At 38.0% G+C, this 21,468-nt stretch overlaps 1 protein-coding gene across 2 annotated transcripts; it reads right to left on the bottom strand.

Annotated features, from left to right (window-relative positions):
• Positions 1–878: 878 nt before the first annotated feature.
• LOC137962885 (sister chromatid cohesion 1 protein 4-like) lies at positions 879–21,208 on the bottom strand. 2 transcript variants are annotated; one of them, XM_068810007.1, is made up of 13 exons: positions 20,416–21,208; positions 8,239–8,500; positions 8,053–8,150; positions 7,891–7,940; positions 7,542–7,606; positions 5,575–6,893; positions 5,345–5,492; positions 4,625–4,761; positions 3,479–4,449; positions 3,300–3,333; positions 2,036–2,132; positions 1,318–1,441; positions 879–1,223 (listed from the first exon to the last, which is right to left on the bottom strand). In XM_068810007.1, the coding sequence occupies exons 1-13, from the start codon at positions 20,537–20,539 to the stop codon at positions 1,125–1,127; spliced, it is 3,528 nt and encodes a 1,175-aa protein (XP_068666108.1). In that variant the 5' UTR covers positions 20,540–21,208; the 3' UTR covers positions 879–1,124. The 2 variants fall into 2 exon arrangements, with proteins under 2 accessions (XP_068666108.1, XP_068666107.1); XM_068810006.1 differs by having other exon boundaries at positions 2,036–2,147; positions 20,416–21,205.
• Between the last annotated feature and the right edge of the window lie 260 nt (positions 21,209–21,468).

Raw genomic sequence — 21,468 nt, 5'->3', positions numbered from 1 at the left:
GTAGAACTTGGTTGGGCAGCCAGTTGGCCGGATATCGACTCCTCTCCACCCTTTTTGTACTTACAGAAACCGTGTAAAAGATTTTTGGGATCGTTCCTATCCATATATATTTCAGATGAGGAGAGGCTTAAAGCGCGAACAGAATAAAGCGGTGCTCAAGCCATGTCAATCGAATCAGGAGGATGAATTTATTCTCTTTTGTTTGTTCATAAGCCATGTCAATCGAATCAGGAGGATGAAAGTCACTAAAAAGACAGTTTAAAAGTTTGTCTGTTTATTTCTAATTTTTGAATAAGGATGAGAAAAGATTTTACGTATGATTAAGAGAAAGATAGAGAACATCAAAGAATAACAGAAGTTATAAATGGTTAGGCTGAAAGAAGTTCCCCCACGACAAGCTGTTGTTGCCATCCATTCACAAGCGAGGAGACATGATCAGAGCAAATCCCAGTGGCACTAGTTACTGCACCATCAGTGGTTTCCCGATATCAGCTAATACCAACACTGAGCCTCGTCTTCTCTGCCTCTCTGCCCTCCGTCTTTCCATCAGTCTCTTTGCAGCTTGTCCATGTCTGCCTTGTCTCAATCATCCATGTTAGCCAAGAAGCCTATAAAGAAACCAATATGGTTTCATTTTCATTTTTTCTCTCAGTAAAATGGTTTTTTAGATGCAAAATTATCCTGAAATTTGAACTCTTCACTTTTAAAATTCTACATTTAGATGATCAAAGTATATCTGAAATTTCCCATTTTCCCTATTCCTTCTAACACAACAGAAATAATGATATAGACAGAGAAGTTTGTTTGGAGCTTTCATCAATTTTAAGTAATGTCGACATAGCAGAAACTACTGTAAGAGTGTCAAAGTGGTGTGCAAGTGTAGAAAAAAATAAATTATTCAGAAGAACTTTACAGCCATATATACAACAGAATGCCCTAGGTATACAACTAGAGAAATACATATGCCCGTGATCTACCCTGTATTTATATATTACTACAGAAACCGGATAACTTAGAAAATCAAAAAAAAAATCACTACCCAACAATTGATTTGGGTAGGTTAGGAGAGGCGTAACATAAAAGAGTTACAGGGAAGTTTTGCTAACGTTAAACGCTTCTGATGATCAGAGATCTGACTTCATTAACTTCGTTCTGGGCGTGATATTCATGTTCCCGAAGGGGTTCTCCTGCTCCACATGGACATAATCTTTCGTCTTCAGCACCTGCATGCAAGCAAATTCCATGAAAATAAAAAAAAATAAAAGTAGAAAACAATCAACTTGCATTGCAGCAGGAAAAATTCTGAAAATGAAATACCAAGGTCTCGAAGAACATCCTCGAAGCTTCCTTGCGACTTTTGCCAGCTAAAAGGTTGTCCACTGGGACAACTTTTCTTCTACCCCCATCTTCAAATAGAGACTTCAAGTACCTCGCAACAGCCCTACAAGTAAACAACAAGTCATTTACCTCATCTCATTAGTGAGAAAAGCCCTTCTGAAATGTTTCACAGTCAAAGAAGAGGTCAGACTCAAGTCTAAATCTTTCCTTCTTCAGAAAATGACATTATTTACTAGAATGTTTATGTCATTCATTATCTCCATTTATCATTCAAAAATAATAAAATTTAAAAATAAAGAATAAAAATTAATCAGGAATGCATGGGATAAGAGATAAATGTCAAGTAAGAAAAAATTAAGTCGTTCAAGCCAAATTTGATGGGTACATAAAAATTTGGATAATTTCTAAATACGACCCTTCTTAAAATGTTGTATTTCTAAATGTGAGACAATTAATTATTTTAGTTCCAAATGTGGCCTTGTCATTAAAATTTAATACACAATTGAGGTAACATGTTTGGAATTATAACATCTGGTTGGCTATATTTGGGAAATGGCATCTTAGGTCATACTTCAAAGTACCATAAGAATTAACTCGCACTGCCATTGAGTGCCAAGGAGATTTAACGATGAACACTGAGGCAGAGAAAACTCAAAGAAAGTGAACGCATGAAATGAAACACAAATTGTTAACCAACCTCGTGCGGGATGACCATCCACTGTTTTCAAAAAAACGATCCACTTCATTGTTTGAAATACTATTATCCTCCTCTTCCACAGGCTCTGCCTCATCATCTACATTTAAGAATTCTTGAAAACAAAAACCAACTCAGCACAAAGGAGGGGAATAGCTGAAATACCAATAAAAGTTTGATGGTATAGTAATTTAATAAACGAATTCAGAAAAAGGCACAGCTCCAAGTACATGCAATCAAAGGGCAACCCTCTACAGTGAATAGCCCATTGTTCAAGTACAAAAATGGTGCAGAAAGACAGGTGTCATTGGATGCATGATATGACAAGAAAGCAGAATAGTTTCTCCTTCGCACCCTTCTGATAATAAAACTACCTTACACAGATCAAGTATCTAGATGCAGGAGGATCTTTTGATTAGTAAAGTTAAAAAGAATATCTGGACTTCTTGGACAGACAAATTTGAATCTAAATTTAAACAGAAAATTTATCGTACTCGATCAGGGTATAAAGTTCTTAATCTCATTTGCATAGAAATTGAAACTGCAGCTTCTAATGAAATCTAGCTCACGACCAAAATTTTGCTGGCCAGAATTCATACCATATAATGTTTTAAAAGCTGGCGACAAACCCCTTCAACCATAATCCCCACTTATGACCGGGTAAGATAAAATCAGGTCAGTCAGATTCCAAATACAAACAACCACAGTCAACCAAGTGAATCAAACCAAGTATATCTAAGGCTTTTAGTATCAAAGGAAAAAAATAAGAGAAAAAATTAAAATACTTTAGTTATTGTTAAAAAATAGTCTCACATGAATTAGTGAGTACAAAGATCTTGAGTTTATTAGTTGGGAAAGAGGTTTCCTAAGTTGGATAGTTATTTGAGGATGGGCCTTGGTCCCAACTTCACGATTATATTCTTTGTTTTGCCAATGGTGATTTTATTTTGCCTATAGGCCAGCAAGCAAAACAAAAAAAAAAAGTTCATCAGAGTCAGACCCGGTTGCTCTAGGTTGATGATCAAAACAAAAACAAGGAACACTTGGGTTTAAAAAGGATGGTCTCATCAGAACCAGACCCGTTTCTGGATTTCAAAATATAGACAGCATAGAATGTCATAAATAAGCATGGACCAGAATAAATAATGAGTCATGAAAGAACAATTACAGTTAACAACAATGTATTAGACAACAGCACTATTTAAAAAAAACAATGTATTAAACAGAGATGTCATATATGAATATGTGAAGGCCAGGAACAACAGACCTGTATCATTCTCTTCCAATATAATGCCAAAATCCTGAACCAGAAGAATGATAATCAATCTAATTAACATAGGAGAGCTTAAAAGTGCATAAAACCAAAACAACAAAAGCAAAGCAGAAACTTGAAAATCTAACAGAACAAAACAAAATATTATCCAAAAGACCATTCGGAGGACTTACACAAGCATCTCCCACTGTAAGTAGCATTTCTCCATCCACAACAATTTCTGTATCAGCTTCATGGGAGCCTGGAATTTCTCCTTCATTTGAGGGAATGTTTGTTGTTTCCTCTTTCATGTGAGAACCATCAAAATTGAGCTCAGAAGATAAATTAGAAACCTCAGGTTCTACTCTTAATAAAACAGCCTCTCCTTCAGTAACTTCCTCTCCTTTTGCATGTTCAGCTGTCTCTCCACCCTCTACAGTCACATCAGGAAATGAAGGATTCACGGATCCTTCAAACACAGAAGAAACTACAGATACAGCTTGTCCACCGTCAACCACATTAGTTAACTCCTCTCCATCCTTCTGCTTTTCCTGAGACAAAGTCAACATGTCCTCATCAAGTGAGATTGTACCTCTATTATCCTCACTGATTGATACATCTTTCACCATTGGTGCAGCTGAACCTTCTGTCTGAACTAAGACTTCAACATCCTGTTCAGCAGTAGCAACCACCTCATCTAGGGTCGCATCAACTGTTTCGTTTTTCATCTCAAAATTCTCCGGTAGCTGAGCAGTAGAATTTGAATCAGGACACAAAGCAGATCCATTATTTATCTGAGAATCTACATGAGTGTCATTGTCAGTCACTCCTTTGTCCTGCATATCTATTTCCATGGAAGCCAAATCTGAAGATTTAGCATTTTCCAACAGGTTAAACTGAGGTGTATCAATTTGGGGTTCTGTTTGCCCTTGAGTAACACATGCGATGGAACTACCATCAGTTTCAAGTGGGCAATTCTCAGTCTGTACATCCAAACCATGAGATTCCTGTACCTCACCATTAGTTTTGCCAGGGTCAACTGCAATATGGCTTCCCACTTCATCAACAATAGCCTCTACAGGAGCTGCAGCATCTCCAGAGAGCCTGGAATCCTCAATTGTATCATATTCCTGATTTGGCAAACTAGCCAGCTCAGCTGTTAAACCTGAAAGTATTTGGTCCGGAACTTATTCAAGTGTCCATATTACATCTCAATATATTCAATTAAGAAAATAAACTAATAAATGAAAATAATTATAAGAAGGACGAATAAAACAAAACAGGAGACTCACAAAATGGCCATATTTTTAACAAGAAAAGAATAACTATTATCGACTTACTGTTAAATAGAGATTCTGTAAACATTTCATCTTCCAATAAAGATTTTTCAATCATCCGAATTTCAGGACGAGTACAAGGAGCTTTTCTTCGTACACGGCGTATATCGTCAGTGTTTGTTAACTGTTGGCGTATTGCACTGCAAAAAATCATAAATAATAAGGACATACTATATTTTTTTAAGATGGTAAACTAACTATGTTTGTTTTGTGACCTTCCCATAAAAGAATTTTGAAGTTAACATGGCACTATGTACCATGGCACTATGTGCCATGATTATCCATTTTAGCTCATTACTACATTTTACCACTTCTATAAGCAATAGAAATGGTGATCTTCTTGTTCACCACATGGACGGGTAACATCTTTGAAAGAACAGAATCAATAGCTCCAAAGTATTATTTCAGTAATAAAATGAGGATGTTATGGAAAGAAGTGAAACTAAAAGTTAAAAATGGCATAAGAAACTAATATCAAGACAGAACTGTCCCAATGTAGATCACCATGGTGTGTCAGAAGATCTACAGAGGAATAGTTAGAAACGACTGTACCAAGTACTAGGAGCTCATGCAGAATCACATTATCACATGTTATTAGTATCTTCCATAAAAGCTGGATTAATTTCTGTCCAGCGCATAGAAGGCTCAACCAAATATCTGACAATGCCTTGTGGTCAGATGAAGACGTGCAGCACTGCAAGCAAACTAAAAAAGAATACATACTCGCCCTGCATGACCATTGTGTCATCCATAAGCACCTTTCTGTTGGGTGCAGTAGCCTTGACAGTCATTCGAGTGCGCTTTGAAGAGGTCACTTCCACTGGTGGAGGAGTAGCCTTCACTTTCAAGATGGGAGTCCGCCTCTTTCCAACTGCAGGAACCACATATAAATTTAATTGAAAAATACACAGCAAAATTGGAAAGAGATGATAAGCAAAGAAACCTCTTAATACCTAGAATTGAAGCCAATATATCATCATCATCAGGAATAAAATCTGTACATTGAACCGATTGACAATCCAAAGATAACTTATTTGAGTTATCAGTTTGAAGATCTGGTGTACTCTCCATAATCTTGCGTTTCTTGCCAGAAACTTTATCCAGTTGGTCAACAGTTTTCTCTCCTTCAACAATGACATCTTTCTCAGCTCTTGATTGCACAAGATCAATCAGCAAATCAGGTCCACAAGGAGGGGCTGAAACCAATGTTTCAGGTGCTGGAAACTCGGAAGTAATCAAACAGCTCAGATTCTCCTTAGGTGCAGCATCCAAACTAGCAATATCTTCTTCCACTTTGGATGAAGAAGACTCCATAAACTGTTCCCCCAAGCTTGTGGCAGTCACACCATCTGAGGAGCTTCCACCACCTGCATGGGATGCCTGTTTTGTACACAACTGAGCTTCTTTAGATGGTGGAATTTCTTCACATTCCATCATATCAACTGCAGGCAACAAATTCGTTTCACTCTGTAACATGTTGCATGCCACAGGAACATGACAAGTGAAGCCCAACTCCTCAGTTTCAACAGAATTGACTACTTGTGTGGCTGGTAATTCATGGCCATCCTGATGTGAAACACTTTCATCATTATGAAGGTCAACAGCATCTGACAGATCTTGTTGAGGCACCATAGTACTTTTGGATTCATCAAGGGATGGAGGATCTTGTGTCTCACTGAATTCAGCACCATTTTGTGAAATTTCCAGTTTCTCTTCTCCATGGTCCATGTAACCCTCATCTGGAGCAGCAGATACTCCAGTACTACTCTCCACCACTAGACTAACTGATTTTGTTTCAGCCCATGCAGAAGTTGGTGAAGAATCTGACTGAAGCATACCTGATGATATAGGAGTCTCAGGACCCTTATCATTCAGAGGACAATCTACCTCATGATTCGAATTCCCACTATGAGAATCTTTTGTAACAAGTTTACCAGAATCAAGATCTTCAGATTCCAGATGAGAAGTTTCACCAGTTTCTTGAAAATGAGCCGGAATCGCCTCTTGCACTAAACCAGGAGTAGATGGAGCTTGTGCTGATTCAGTCAAATCTGATGGTAAAGACTTAGGAGGAGCAACGTGAACAACCTCCATAATATCAGGATCCACAGAAGAACCATCAATGGGCTCACTAGGGAAGACTTCATTTAGATCTGGAGTTTGAACGGCTTGATAATGTGGACCACCAGCAGGTAGTTGAACAATATGAAGATCATCAACATCCATTTCAGTAAAAACTGGATCTTCTTGACGAGATGTTTGAGGATCCTCACTGGGAGAAAAACAAGCTCATAATTATGAACAAGACTATAGACTTAATAGATAACAAAGAACACTAAAAACAGAGATGATTGTGAAGAAAAATAAAAATTCTAAGAACAACGTATCAAGATAATTAGTCTGCTCAAGGATCTGCAACATGACATAGAGTCCTTTCAGTAAATATCTTTCAACACATTGACAACAAATGCAGGGAGCTAACCTACAATTGCTGGTTATAAGGGAATTGCTCCCCCAAATTTTGTAATTTTCTCTCATTTTATTAATACATTTTTTTCAAAAAAAAAAAAACACATTGACAACAAATCAGCAGCCAAAAGACATGCAAACAATGGATGTCTCCACATGGATCAATACCTTTATCAACGTTAATATGTAAAATAGAAAGAACACAAAAAAAAAGAAGGAAACAGAACAAGAACATAAATTAAGTGGAGATGACTACGCTTCAACAGTTGCTATCTGATAATTAACAGAATATTCCTTGAACCAAAGCCTGTTTTGTCTTTTTTTTTGTGTAAAGATGAGAAAATTAAATCTTCTTTAGCCCTCCATCAGAAACAAATAACATAATATTCTGGATAGTCAAATAAAAAAAACAAAAAAAAAAAAATATTCTGGATAGAGCAATGGAGCTTACTTATCTTCCCGAGCCAATGGGCTTGAAGCATGTGCAGATGATGGAATCTTGTCCCCTAACAAACACTGTTAAAGAAAATAGAAATGGTAAAGAGAGGTCAGGTATCAGAAATATTAGGCAGAACAGATTTCTTATAATAAAAGAGACAAATACAAGATCAATTACGTCAGGGCCAATCACAAGAACATGAATGAAGGATAATGGATTTGGTAAATTTGATTTATCCAATGCATTTCCAAAGAGAACGGAATTGTGGTGCAAAGCACATAGTTGACATAACAGAGCCATCCCACTTTCCTTGGTCGCATTCAAAATGTCCAAAGCCACATATTAAGAATTTAAAAGTTACCTCATCAAGGTCTAAACCAATTTGGGAAGCATCACCATCACCAAATCTTTCTGAAAGAAATTGTAGGCAGAATATAAATTAAATTCGGAGTAAAATATCAAAACTTGTTAAAAGTTCTGCATGAACTGCAATTTAGTCAACTCATAACAACAAAGTACTAACCATCAGGCCCAAACTGTGATGTCGAATAAACTATGCCATCCATTGTATCCTGAAGAGTAATCTGCTCCCTTGTACTAATATGGTGATCCACAAAGTTACTGTACAAGATTTTGCATTTAAGCATGAATAAGGTCACTAGAATCACTTTTTGCATGTAGAAAAAAGAACAGTGTCAGTGGCACAAACCCTTGGAATAAGCCATTATCTGGCAGCTCAAAATCATCAAGATCAAAAGTCTCCGGAAGGGTAATGGAGTGATATGGTGCTGTAGATTCTTCTGGTGGGAGATCAACTGCAGTTGAGCGAAAAGCTTGCTTTATATTAAGCAAAGCCTCACTACAATCATGGAAAAGATAATTCACCTTTCGGGAATATATCCTCACCACACCGAGCAGAAGATGACTAGATAACCGAAGTGCAATCGGTACTTCAGGAAAAAGAATAGAATCTGAAGAGGAAACTGAAACTGTCAAAAGCCATGCCAACAACTATTTAATGCAACACAAATACACAACAGCTTAGTCAACTCTTCCCCACCACACAAAACAATAATACTATTGCGTCAATTAAGCAATGAAAAGTTGCACAAATTTGAACACATGGATTGTTCAGCTCTCAACATTAATTAATTCACAAACCATTTTACTGAGTACTGCCTCAAAATACATCATAAACTTCCAAAAATTCAACTTCTCAAATAGATATTTAGTATACAGCAAGCAATTGGAAAGGCTTTTTTTTTTTTTGAATTGTAGCATTGGAGAGCTATTATGAGCACTGAACAAAATGATAATTCCTACATTGTTAGGAAGCACTTATGATAGATTCAAACATTTATGAAATGATTAATCAACATCATAGACAAAGTATGCAGATCTTTAAATCCACCATGTGAAGATTTGAAGAATGAACAGTGATAAGCAACTAAACAACCATGAGACAAAAAGGAAAAGTTCAGTTCTGTGCTCCTTGAAAATACAGTAAAAGTTTCAATACAACCATGCTCAATAGAGAGAGAGAGAGAGAGAGAGAGAGAGAGAGAGAGAGAATATGTTGTATGAGTGTCTGTTGTGTCAGCATGTACGAGTGCGTGCACACCACAAGGCCAGCATCTTGATGATTCTTTTAGTACTCCACGGGCTTGAAGGTTATGATTGGCATACTCTTTCCTTTTCATTATTGAAAAAAAAACAAAACCTATAAACAGAAATTGCATTTGTTTAATGTTAACTTCCTTTGAAGTTAAACGTAGGCTGTCAATGACTCCAAAACCAAATGCATTAAACACTTAGCTACCAGAAACTTAGGTTTTCTTATGTTTTTGTTTTCATTTTGGGTTCAGAATCAGGATGATACTGTGGTCTTTGTTCCATGTCCTTAATTCTGGGAGGTAACTGCTAGTTCTGTATAAAAGCTCCCTTCTGTACAAAAAGCTTCAAAAATTAATTCCTCAAAAGTCAATTTGTCCAATCCACTAACAAGCAACAAGTATTATTCATGTGCTAACGTCTGATAAAGAATGACTAGAAGGAATTTGAGACTGCAGTTTTCAAGTAATTTTTTTCTTAATTTGATTAATTTCAAGTAAATTTTGTTGAATTTATGGAAAAAAAAATACTTCATTGATTTATTATAATCAGAGTACATAAACCTCTATTTATAATAGAGAAAGGTAGTAGAGTCCAATTACAATTAAACTACCTTTGTCCTAATTACACCTAAGCTCTAACACTTAAAGATAAGTCCTAGCATAATTAAATAACTTAATATAAATAGAAGACAAACATAACTCAAACTAGAACTCTTCTATGATAACGTGACCATAAGATAAAGATGCCAACTCGTGGCTATTTTTGTGGGTCCTACTTGATCTTCTAACTAGCTCGTGGTTATCTTTGTGAGTCCTTCTTGATCTTCCAATTAGTTTGTGGTTATCTTTGTGAGTCCCACTTGATCTTCCAACTTATATGATAAGGATGCCAACTCGTTGTAATCATGATGGGTCCTACTTCTTATGGACTTGGGCCCATCTTACAATACTCTTAGATATGTGGGTCTTCCTTTGTCGTGTGAGCTTGAGCCCATCTTCCAACACTCTCCCTCAAGCTGGGGTTAAGATAACATCATGAACTCTCAATTTGTTGCAAATGATGTATATGATCTTTTTGTGTAAAATGGCAATCCTTCGATACTCTTAGATATGTGGGTTTTCCTTCCAACACTCCCCCTCATGTTGGTGGCTCTTTTATGAAGCCCAACTGGCATAAGATAAGTGCAAGTAAATCACTTCAAGCCGTATGACAATGTTCCATACTCCAGTAGGGCACACTCCTATCTTCTGTAGGTAATGGTCTATATGCAATGCTCAGAGTCCCCCCTATATCTCCATCCCACAATCCTCACACCCCTCAAACCACCACCCAAATTATAAACTCTCCCCCTCCACCACTTCCGAGATATTCCCGCTCCAAAATTCCTCCTCCTCCACCCCTTGCCACCTACCAGCGCCAGAATAGAGGTCATTCGAGACAGCTTCTCCAGGAAGGTCCCAGTGCTACTACTAGATACCCTGCAATCTAGAGATAGGGGACTTCATCTTTCTAGAGACGAGTGAAAGAGCTCAAAAGTATGTGGCTGCTCTTTAGATAGAACAACAAAAATTTGACCCAGAAACCTGGGCACAGATAGTGGAACTTGCCAAGATGATGGGTGCCGTCTATACGGAGCCCCTCAGAGGAGATAACCACCTGTCTAAGATGTCCAAGAAGAAGACTAGTGATCAATGATCATGATCTCTTGGAATGTTCGAGGAATTGGATCCGTGTGTCGTCGTACCGCAATTCAGGACCTCCTTGCCTCTACCAAGGCAAATGTTGCTATTTTTCAAGAAACCAAGGCGGTTTCTCTGCCCCTTGGATATATCCGTGAGTTGTGGCCTCTTAAGGAGCCCGGATGGATTTCTGTGGATGCGATTGGATTGGCTGGCGGCATTCTGATTGTGTGGGACACTAATACCATTGAGGTGCTCGATCACTGCTGTGGCACTTACTCCCTCGGAATCAAATTAAGAGACAAAGGATAGGGGAACATTTGGTGCCTTGTGGGTGTGTATGGTCCTATTAGACACCATGAGAGACATCTCTTCTAAGATGACCTTGTGAGGACTTGTTAGAGGTGGCCCATTCCTCTGATGCTTGCGGGAGACTTCAATGTTACCCACTTCTGCCACGAGAAATCCCCGCCCTCCCGGAGAATCACTACCTCCATGAGGTTATTTGAAGACTTTATTGGCAGCTGGGATCTTGATGAGGTTACCCTATTTGGGAATTCACTTGGTCAAACGGCAAACAACCCCCGTCCTCTCCAAGCTTGACCGCTTCTTAGCCAACAACGATTGGCTTCAGTTATACAGCAATGCCACAGGCAAAGTCCTCAATAGGGTTGTTTCCGACCATTGGCCGATTATGGACACTCTCTTGGGAAAGATGGGATTCGGGGAAAAATGGTGTTTCTGGATTCAAAGTTGCATCTCCTCTACAAACTACTTCGTTCTTCTCAATGGAACAGTCTGCGGTTATTTTAAGGGATCCAGGGGGATCAGACAAGGAGACCCCCTTTCCCCTTTGCTCTTCAATGTGGTAGTGGAATACCTATCATTTTTAATCTATTCGGCCAAAAATCTGGGTTAGCTCCTCCCCACAACGGACTGTGCAGCCTTTGATGTGTCGATCCTTCAGTTTGCAGACGATACAATTTGCTTTGGGGTTGGTACTATGGATCAGATCCGAAAATTGTGTGCTGTATTGGGACTATTTGAACTGGCATCTGGTCAGAATATTAACTGGAAGAAAACCACCCTCCTAGGCTATCATATCGACTCACCGGTGCTTCAGGGTATGGCCGACTATTTGGGGTGCTCAGTTGGAAATCTGCCAGCTACAGATCTTGGACTACCACTCTTTGACTCTCGACCTTCGGCGATGCTTTGGTCCCCCCTCATTGAGAAATTTGAGAAGAGGCCAGCTACTTGGAGGGGCAAGCTTTTAGTTACTGCTAGGCGACTCACTCTCCTCAAGTCTTGTTTGGCAGGATTGCCAAACTATTTATTATCATTCATGCACTGTCCGGTCTCCGATTGCAATAGGATTGACGTCATCTGTCGACGTTTCCTCTGGAGAGGATCAGAGGACACCTTCAGATATCATTTGGTGAGTTGGAAGGATATTTGCATGCCCTGCAATCGGGGTGGTTTAGGCATTCGGCCTACGAAAGAGATGAACAACGCCATTTTGCTCAAATGGATCTGGAACTTCAACATCAAGTATAACAACCTATGGGGCGATATGGTCAGGTTCTATCTTCAACCTTCGGGTGCCTGGTGGAGGGAGGATGGCGCTACTCGCCTCCTATTCCAGATATAGAAATCAATTCAAAAGCTCCTCCCAATATTCAAAGATGCAACTTCCTTTCACACAGGCAATAGAAGGACCCTCCTCTTTTGGTCGGATGAATGGTGCGGCCCCCGGCCCCCCTCCGAGGATTTCCCGGGGCTCCCTAGGATGGCGAGGGACCTCTCTTGCTCCGTGGCTAATTCTTGGAGAGATCGCTCATAGAGTCTTACGTTTCGCCAGGGATTAAATGATGAGGAAACTACGGCTTTTCGCTCTCTCCTCTCCAAACTCAGCAACACTACTATTTGTGAACATGCAATTGATAAACTGACATGGAAGCCCAGCATTAATGGCCAATTCACAGTTGCATCCGCCTACTCTCGCATTAGAAAACAAGATTACAGCATGCATGAGCACAAGGCAAACCTGGCATGGAAGCTCTTAGCGCCTAGTAAAATCAAATTCTTCGTGTAGACGGCCGTCAGGGAACATATCCTCACCTCTAACAACCTCCATAAAAGAGGTTACACAACCCCCGATCGCACTTGTCTCCTTTGTGGTGTGTGCGACGAGACAATCTAGCATGTTCTCTTACATTGTGACTTTTCTTGGCCAGTCTGGATGAAGATATTTTAGAAGATTGGTCTCCAAATGGGGCTACATCAAGACCTTCCTAAGTTGGGCAAAATAATTCTCTTAGCATGCCTTGCGCATGTCCCATGGTGTATATGGCTCGAGCAAAACAACCGGAGATTCAACTCCAAGGCTAGCAACCCGGATAATATAGCTTCTCAGGGCTTCTCAGGCAGTGGGCCTTATCTCAAGTTGGCTAGATTCTAGGAAGGAGTTCGCTTCTCTATCGGGCGTCGCCCTTCGAGAAAATTGGGGCTTGATTGCGCACATGGCGGGCCCCTATAGGAATCTGGTTATGGCCACCTGGGATCCTCCCCCTTACGACTGCACCAAACTCAATTTTGATGGCAGTGCTTTAGGCTGTCCTGGGCCGGCTAGAGCTGGTGGTGTTTTCAAAGACAGCAGTGGAGACCCTATTCTATCATATGCAGGGCCTGTGGGTATTGCTGATTCAAATACTATTGAAGTGAGTGCTCTTTTATTCGGCCTCCAAATCTTTAAAGAGCGGCTTCATGGCAAGCTGATTATCGAAGGCGACTCAAAGACTGTCATCAACTGGTCTTCAAAAGATTGCTCCCCTCCTTGGCGCCACTGGCCAATCACTTATTGTATTGCTGACATTGTGTCATCCATTCATTGTAATTGGAACCTTGTTCCTAGACCAGCCAATTCTTTGGCTGATAAATTGGCTAAATTCGAAACCTCCCAACAATCTCTCATTGTTTGGGAAGACTTCCCCTCTTGTAATCTACTCGTTTGAGCTCTCATAATAAAATTCAGCATCATTTAAAAAAAAAGAAATAATCCGATCCAATAATTTCTTCTTAGATGCAAAAGCTTCATCTTTTGTGCTTCCCTTCTTTTGAGATTTTGGTCACATACAACTTACCACGACATATGGAATAAAATACCTCTTTCTTATACTTCTTCTACTTCTCCCCTTCAAGCTGGGAAGTAATGGCAGTAATCCCAACTTGAACCAAATAACATAGATATAGTAATAAACCTTTAAACCACGAAGAAGTGAGATATTTTCTTGATATAGTAACTCAAAAAGTGACGCAGAACAATCGGCTTAAATTCGGATTTTTCAATGCAACAGGATACCAGCATGACCTTTGATTCTTCCAATGCGAATATATTTTTAAATATAAATCAGATTGACATAAAATTTTCTTCTTCTGAAACTAAACTTAAATACCTTTCATCCAATTATAACTTCTCTTCATAAAATATAATTATTTTGAGATAAATAATCTGATAGTTCTCGGTCTCTGTAATCTGGCCGAACAAAGTATTGTTTCTCTTTTTGCCAGCATGACCATTGACTCTTCCAAGTTCAATATCTGCTTATAAAAAACTCAGATCGAGAATTGGTTGTGTTAAGGAATAATCCCACATGGATTACTGAGTACAAAGATTTTGAGTTTATTAGCTGGAAAAGAGGTTTCCTAAGTTGACTAGTCATTTTGGGATAGGGCCTTGGACCCAATTTAACATGGTATCAAAGCAAGGTTCTCATATGTGGGCCTACACCTAAAAACTTTCTACTTGTAGAGCCACAAAAGAGGGCCTACACCTAAAATTATCCACTTGTAGAGCCACAAAAGAAGGCCTACACCTAAACTGCCTACTCCTAAATTATCCACTTGTAGAGCCACAAAAGAAGGTCTACACGTGAGGGAGAGTGTTAAGGAATAGTCCCACATGGATTACTGAGTACAAAGATCTTGAGTTTATTAGCTGGAAAAAAGGTTACCTAAGTTGACTAGTCATTTTGGGATAGGGCCTTGGACCCAATTTAACAGGTTGAATAGGTAAAAAAATAGACTTACAAATCTTTCTTTTGGTATATAATTCTCCATATAAAATCTCATTCTTGATAGCATAAAATACCTTGGAAGTTGAAGTTTTCAGCTGCTGCTCAAACCTCTTCAATCTGACCTTCGCTGCTCCAAATATCGAATTCTCTTTGTAGATAACTTAGATCGAGAATTGGTTGAATAGGTAAGGAAATACACTTACATATCTTTCTTTTGATATATAATTCTCTATATAAAATCTCTTTCTTGATAGCATAAAATACCTCAGAAGTTGAAGTTTTTGCTGCTGCTCGAACCTCTTTTGCAATCTGACCTTTGCTGCTTCAAATATTGATTTCTCTTTGTAGATAACTCAGATTGGAAAAAATCATTTTTCCTTGAAAAGTAGACTCGAATATCTTTCCATCAATATATAATATGAAATATGAAAAACTCAGTATAGAAGTAAAAACGCAAAGCAAACTACGGGTATAGGAACTAAAAAAAGAGAGAAAAAATACGAACCCTAACTGCTAGAGATAATAGATCAGGAAAAGGATCTCATTATCGCTGTGGTTGACCAAGTCAACTCACAAAACCTCTCTGATACCATGTTGAATTTATAAAAAAAAGAAATAGATCATTGACTTATTATAATCAGAGTACATGGACCTCTATTTATAATAGAGGAAGGTAGTAGAGTCCAATTACAATTAAACTACCCTTGTCCCAATTATACCCAAACTCTAACACTTAAAGATAAGTCCTAGCATAATTAAATAACTCAATATAAATAGAAGACAAAGATAATTCAAACTAGAACTCTTCTATGATGACGTGACCATAAGATAAAGATGTCAGCTCGTGGCTATCTTTGTGGGTCTTACTTGATCTTCTAACCGGCTTGTAGTTATCTTTGTGAGTCCCTCTTGATCTCCTAACCAACTTGTGGTTATCTTTGTGAGTCCCACTTGATCTTCCAACTTATGTGATAAGGATGCCAACTCATGGTAATCATGGTGGGTCCTACTTCTTATGGATTTGGGTTCATCTTACAATCCTCTTAGATATGTGGGACTTCCTTGGTTGTGTGGGCTTGAGTCCATCTTCCAACAAATTTCATATTTACAACACTATAAAGTAAGAGTTAAAGTTGATCTCAATATTCTAAAACCTTTCAATCTTCCTTCCATGTAAATATTCTCTTTGATTAAATATAAAATAAATTTTTATTAATTAATTAAACAAATTGATTTGGTTTACCCAGTTAAACTAATTTAACCTGCACTCAAAAGAAAGACAAGTCAATTCTTAATCGAGCATGCACATTCATAAATTCATAGAAGCCAGTTGAACCATCCGTGTTAAACAGTGTCTAATTTAACTTGAAAAAGAGAAGTTTATAAAATTAATAATAATACTATAACTACTTTATAAAAAAATAATAATAACATTAATAATAATATTACTAACATTGAAAAAAGAAGAATGGTCCTAAGTCCACCTAAGCTTGGTGCACTCGATTTTACTTTAACCATTAAATTTGAATCGAATAACTTAAAGCTTGATTTCTTCTTAATCTAAATCTATTTACTATCCCATGCATTCAAATTGATGTCCATTTGAGATATTTTTTTATCAATTTTTAATGATAAAATAGATATAATGGCATTGTTGTAAATAGAATGAAATAAATGGCTGTCTAGTAAATAGTATAACTTTATTAAAAAAGAAAAAATTTAAATGTAGCCAAACTTGGCTGGACTTGAGTCCAATGTCCTTTCCATCCTAGCAATAATAGTAACAATGATATAATAGTTTGACCATTGAGAACCAACAAGTGAATCAAATGTACCTACTGATCAAACTGGACCCAGTAAAGTTACTGATATATACTTGTTTCGGGTACTTAACCACAAATCACCCTGAAACATTAGCATCAAAGTTCCTAGTAGACTTTTAGAAATAAACATACCCTTCAATTTCCCAACCCGTAAAACCCTGTATAATCATGATATTCAACTTTTCATATAAAAATTTGTACAGTTGCTATGATTAGTTACAATTACTAGCCACAAGCTTACTCTGGCTCAAAAGTCCTTTTAAATTCAACTTCCGAATAATTGCAAAATATTAGAGCAGAATTCATTCTGCCTCAAATCCAGCACCATCTCATGGAAATCATAGATATAGCCATGTAAACTTCACCCACTTTGGGCCATTAAATTTAATGCTCAGGCAGTAAACTTGTGCCAGAAACAAGTTTGGGCAACAAAATGCAGGATCATATCTAACTTAAACATAGAAAGTTGGTAATTTACATCATGGTCCAAAGCTGTGCAGTTCTTTCAAACAAGAGACTAAAGCTAAACGATAAAAGAGGGAACGGCATTAAAAGGCTTTCCACCTTTTTGAATTCATATTATTTTTTCTCCATATGCAATAGTACCTTCTATGATTGCCACCTTATACATCAATAACACAAATACTCTGAAAGCTTTCTGATTTTGGTAGGAGAAAGAAATAACATTGTAAAATAATGAGAATGTGGTGCATTTATTACATTATAGATACTCTGAAAACAGCTGCAGATATGCAAAAACTCCCTTATGGATGAGTGACGGTATTGCTTGTGATGCATCATAAAACTACAATAACAATGACTAACCGGTCCTCAAACAGTTTACCTTCAAAAACTTTGTGAAGAATCTCCTTCTTAACATTGGATATATTCTATTTTTTTAACTTAATCACATTTATCTTATTACTTTGCTTTATCATACAAACAACATACAATCCACATATTTGTCAGCTAAAATAAGAAAAATAGATATGCCTTTCAGAATTTTCAAACAAATAATAAAAAATTTAAATCACTATAAATCATTTTACATCTGACTTGAGTGCCTAGATATAACAAGTGGAGTTGATTATGCCAAAAAATGAGGCAGATAAACAAGTAGACAAGGAATATAGAGTTATAAAAAAATAGTGACTTTCAAAACATGAGACTATATTGTTAAATTGGGTCCAAGGCCCTATCCCAAATGACTAGCCAACTTAGGAAACCTCTTTATCAACTAATAAACTCAAGATCTTGTACTCACTAATCTATGTGGGACTATTCTTTAACACTCCCCCTCACGTGTAGACCCTCTTTTGTGGCTTTACAAGTGGATAATTTAGGAGTAGGCAGTTTAGGTGTAGGCCCTCTTTTGTGGCTCTACAAGTGGATAGTTTTAGGTGTAGGCCCTTTTTTGTGGCTCTACAAGTAGATAGTTTAGGTGTAGGCCCACATATGAGTACCTACTCTGATACCATGTTAAATTGAATGAAAAACTTCAAATTGCAATTTACCAGTTCACATTGTAAAGCTTCAAATGAGCTAAAATTTGAGATCCGGGAGGAAAAGGGGCAGTTCGAAACATAAATTTGGCATTGAAATGATAGGAGATCTCTGAAATGGATGCTCAATGAAGCTTTTGGAGAATTACGCCAAGAGAAAATAACTGCTCTTTTGATCATTTCTGATGGAAATTGTCTATTGAAAACTCTAATTCCGAATGACCAGGCTGTTATTGGATAGGGCTTGCATCAGATGCAGACAAGAACTAATTAAGGGTGCTACTGCCAGCATTAAAAACTGACAAATATGTCTTTCAATGAACAAATAATTTACACATGTAACCTTTATTGTTTGAATAATAGTGCCATACATGCTATCATTAGTTAAACACTGATAAACAAATTTTTCAGAAGAGGTTTTACCTGAGGAGTCAAACAAGTCAATTGGTATCTCCTCATTTCTCACTAGGATCATATGCAATTTTCTGTTTTCTCCTGACCCTTTTATATCTGACTGGATAATAATAAATGCAGTTTCACTCCCCTATTTTGAAGACCAGCACTATATAGGAAAAGAATTTCCTATTTGAAGATCCCCATTAAATTAAACGGTAAAAAAATAGGTAAGTTTTGGAAAGTAAGATTCTACCTTCCCATGATACTTAAAGGTGCTGGCAACAGGTGCAAACCTCTCATCCTGGCAATTCTAAACCAACTTTAATATCGCAAATACCTCTTCTGGCTCTCACTCTTAAATTGTGGAAGTTACAGATAGTTAAAGCTTTGAATCATTTGAATATGGATGACACTGGTTCACTCCTTACTATTTTTACAAAAAATGAATGAATTTATTAAGAGGAAAGGAAAGAACAAGAAAGGATTGCAGGCAAAGAAATAAATCCTTCTCACACCTATCTTTTTTTTTTTCTGAGAGGATCTTGCCCCCAATTAAAAAGGGACTGCATCAAAAGCTAGAAATAATAGAGCTACAAGGAATTGAGTACTAACTCCTTCCCTTGCTAGAAAACCTATAATGCTACTGGCTAATCTCCAGAACAGGAACACCTCAAATTAAACACTCAGTGCAGAAACAACATTTATTAAACTAAGAAAGTGCAAACTGTATAGAATCTTTCAACACTTTGTTATTTATATTCTTGCTGCGTCATCAAGTGAATGCTAAAACAAGAAAGATCACACCTTTAAAGATAATAGGTAAAACCTTTGCATTTGAATAAGTAAACAAGTTTTTTTTTTTTTTTTTGTTCAGACTTATTCCAATCCAAAGGCCCGGTATTTGCCATTTATTTGCTAAGTCAACAAGTATTTGCACTTATTTGTTAAGTCATGTTTTCCAGCTTCAATTTGCAGGAACCATTAGTTGGTAAATAATAGCATGTGAGGAAATCACTCCAACATTGTTCATAGTCAAGACAAATATTTGCAAACTCCAAATGAACTCCACAGCATATTGCTATGCTTCACAGAAATGTCAAACAATGCCAATGCTAATTATCGCAATTAATGTGTTATTAAAGGTCTACAGAGGTGGGCCACCAAATGAATTCTTTGAATAGACAACGGCAAATTGACTTTGCGATATACATGCTTCATGATGAGAATTGAACAACTCCAATTGTATGGCACAAAATCATGCTACTATTTGGTGATATTATATTCTGATCTGCTAAAAGAGATCAAGGTGGTGTGAATTCAGACTTCCAATGCCGTCACTACAAGTTTTACTAGACTTTAATGAACTCGGACTGGTAGTATCTTCGAATTTGGAAAGTGAGCGTGATCAGCTATCATGCCACTAATTTGTCTGCCCTACCAACACGGTAAAAGAAATAAAGCATATATCTTCATTGCAGCAAAGAAAGTGGTTTGCGAGGACACTTGGCATGAACATTCAATAACTCCAGTTAAGATATCTGGAACCATATTCACCAGCTCTTAAAGAACCCAAGTATCATTAGCTAGGCAATTTAAAAGGTGCCGCAAGACAACAATTACACAGAGAGTTTAGAAGGATACGTTGAAGTATAAATCTATTTAACAATTACATTTTCCGCATGTAAGTGAACTTGAGAGAGCGAAGAACAGGTAGTAAACACAAAGCTGCCCACAACTAGAACTAAGAATTGCACTTAATAAAAAAGATGGGAAGCGGAGTGGCTTGGATGACTGACCTACAGAGACGCCAATATCAGTATCAGCGACCTGATTTTTCCGCAGCTTCCTCTCCAAATGAGCCGCAATCCATATCGTCCCAAGCGGCCCTTTTTTCGCCAATATAAACTGTGAATAAAACATCTTCACTTCCCAGCTTGCCAAAACTCTAACAACCCATCCGGCACGTCAAAATTTCTATGCTGTACTTAAATTCTCCAAATTCAACCACAACTGCTAGAAACCCTAGCCTAAAACCCAAGTTACACGCCACCGTCCATTTCTATCCACAGGGAGCAACTTCCAAACCTTAAAACACCACTCATCTTCCACAGTTTACTGAAAGGACCAAACCCCTAGAAAATCAGCAGTTCGTTGCCATCTTTCACAGACGAATTAGCGAAGATCCAGAGGCGCAGGAATTCCAGCTGGTTCCACCAACTACGAAGCAGAAAACCCTAGAAGCGGCGATATTGGAAGGACAGATGCAAAGCAGAATGAAAACGAAAAAGTACCGAAACTGGCAGAATCCGGGCGGTTTATGGTATCGGGGGAAGTTCGTGGGGGTATTTCGTAGTCGACGGTGAAAAGAGGTTTGGACTTCGGACAGGAGAGAGAGAGAGAATCTACAGTTGAATTTCACGTGGTTACTACATAAATACGTGTGTTCGAAAGTTCGAATTTTATGCGGGAGATAAAATGTACGAGATCTCGCGCTTCGGTACGAGAGCGGATGAGGATCTTTCGGTTCGACTAGGGAGGGGCCGGAAAAATGACGTGGAACTGCCGGTGGATGTACCGACAGCTGCCTAGCTTGATCGTCTGCAACCTAAAAGCCGTCGAAAGCGTCACAAAATCACCAGACTGCGACTCCCCTGGAATTTGTTGGGACTGGGGTGCATGATGTATGAAACACTTGGAAAACTATGTGCAAATAATGAGGTGGGGTGGGGATGTTGAAGGTTTGTTTGGTGGAATTGAAGATGGTGGGAAGCTCATAAAAAAAGAAAAAGTACATGCCTTTGAACGGACTCGTCTCATTTCTCCCCATCTTTTGACATAAAAGGTGGATT

This window comes from Aristolochia californica, unplaced genomic scaffold (assembly GCF_029961685.1).
Source record: "Aristolochia californica isolate CCGP_79_NKW_82.1479 unplaced genomic scaffold, dmAriCali1.0.hap1 SCAF_4, whole genome shotgun sequence".
Lineage (NCBI taxonomy): Eukaryota > Viridiplantae > Streptophyta > Magnoliopsida > Piperales > Aristolochiaceae > Aristolochia > Aristolochia californica.
Note: the sequence above shows the minus strand (reverse complement) of the source record. Positions and strands in the feature narration are given on the sequence as shown.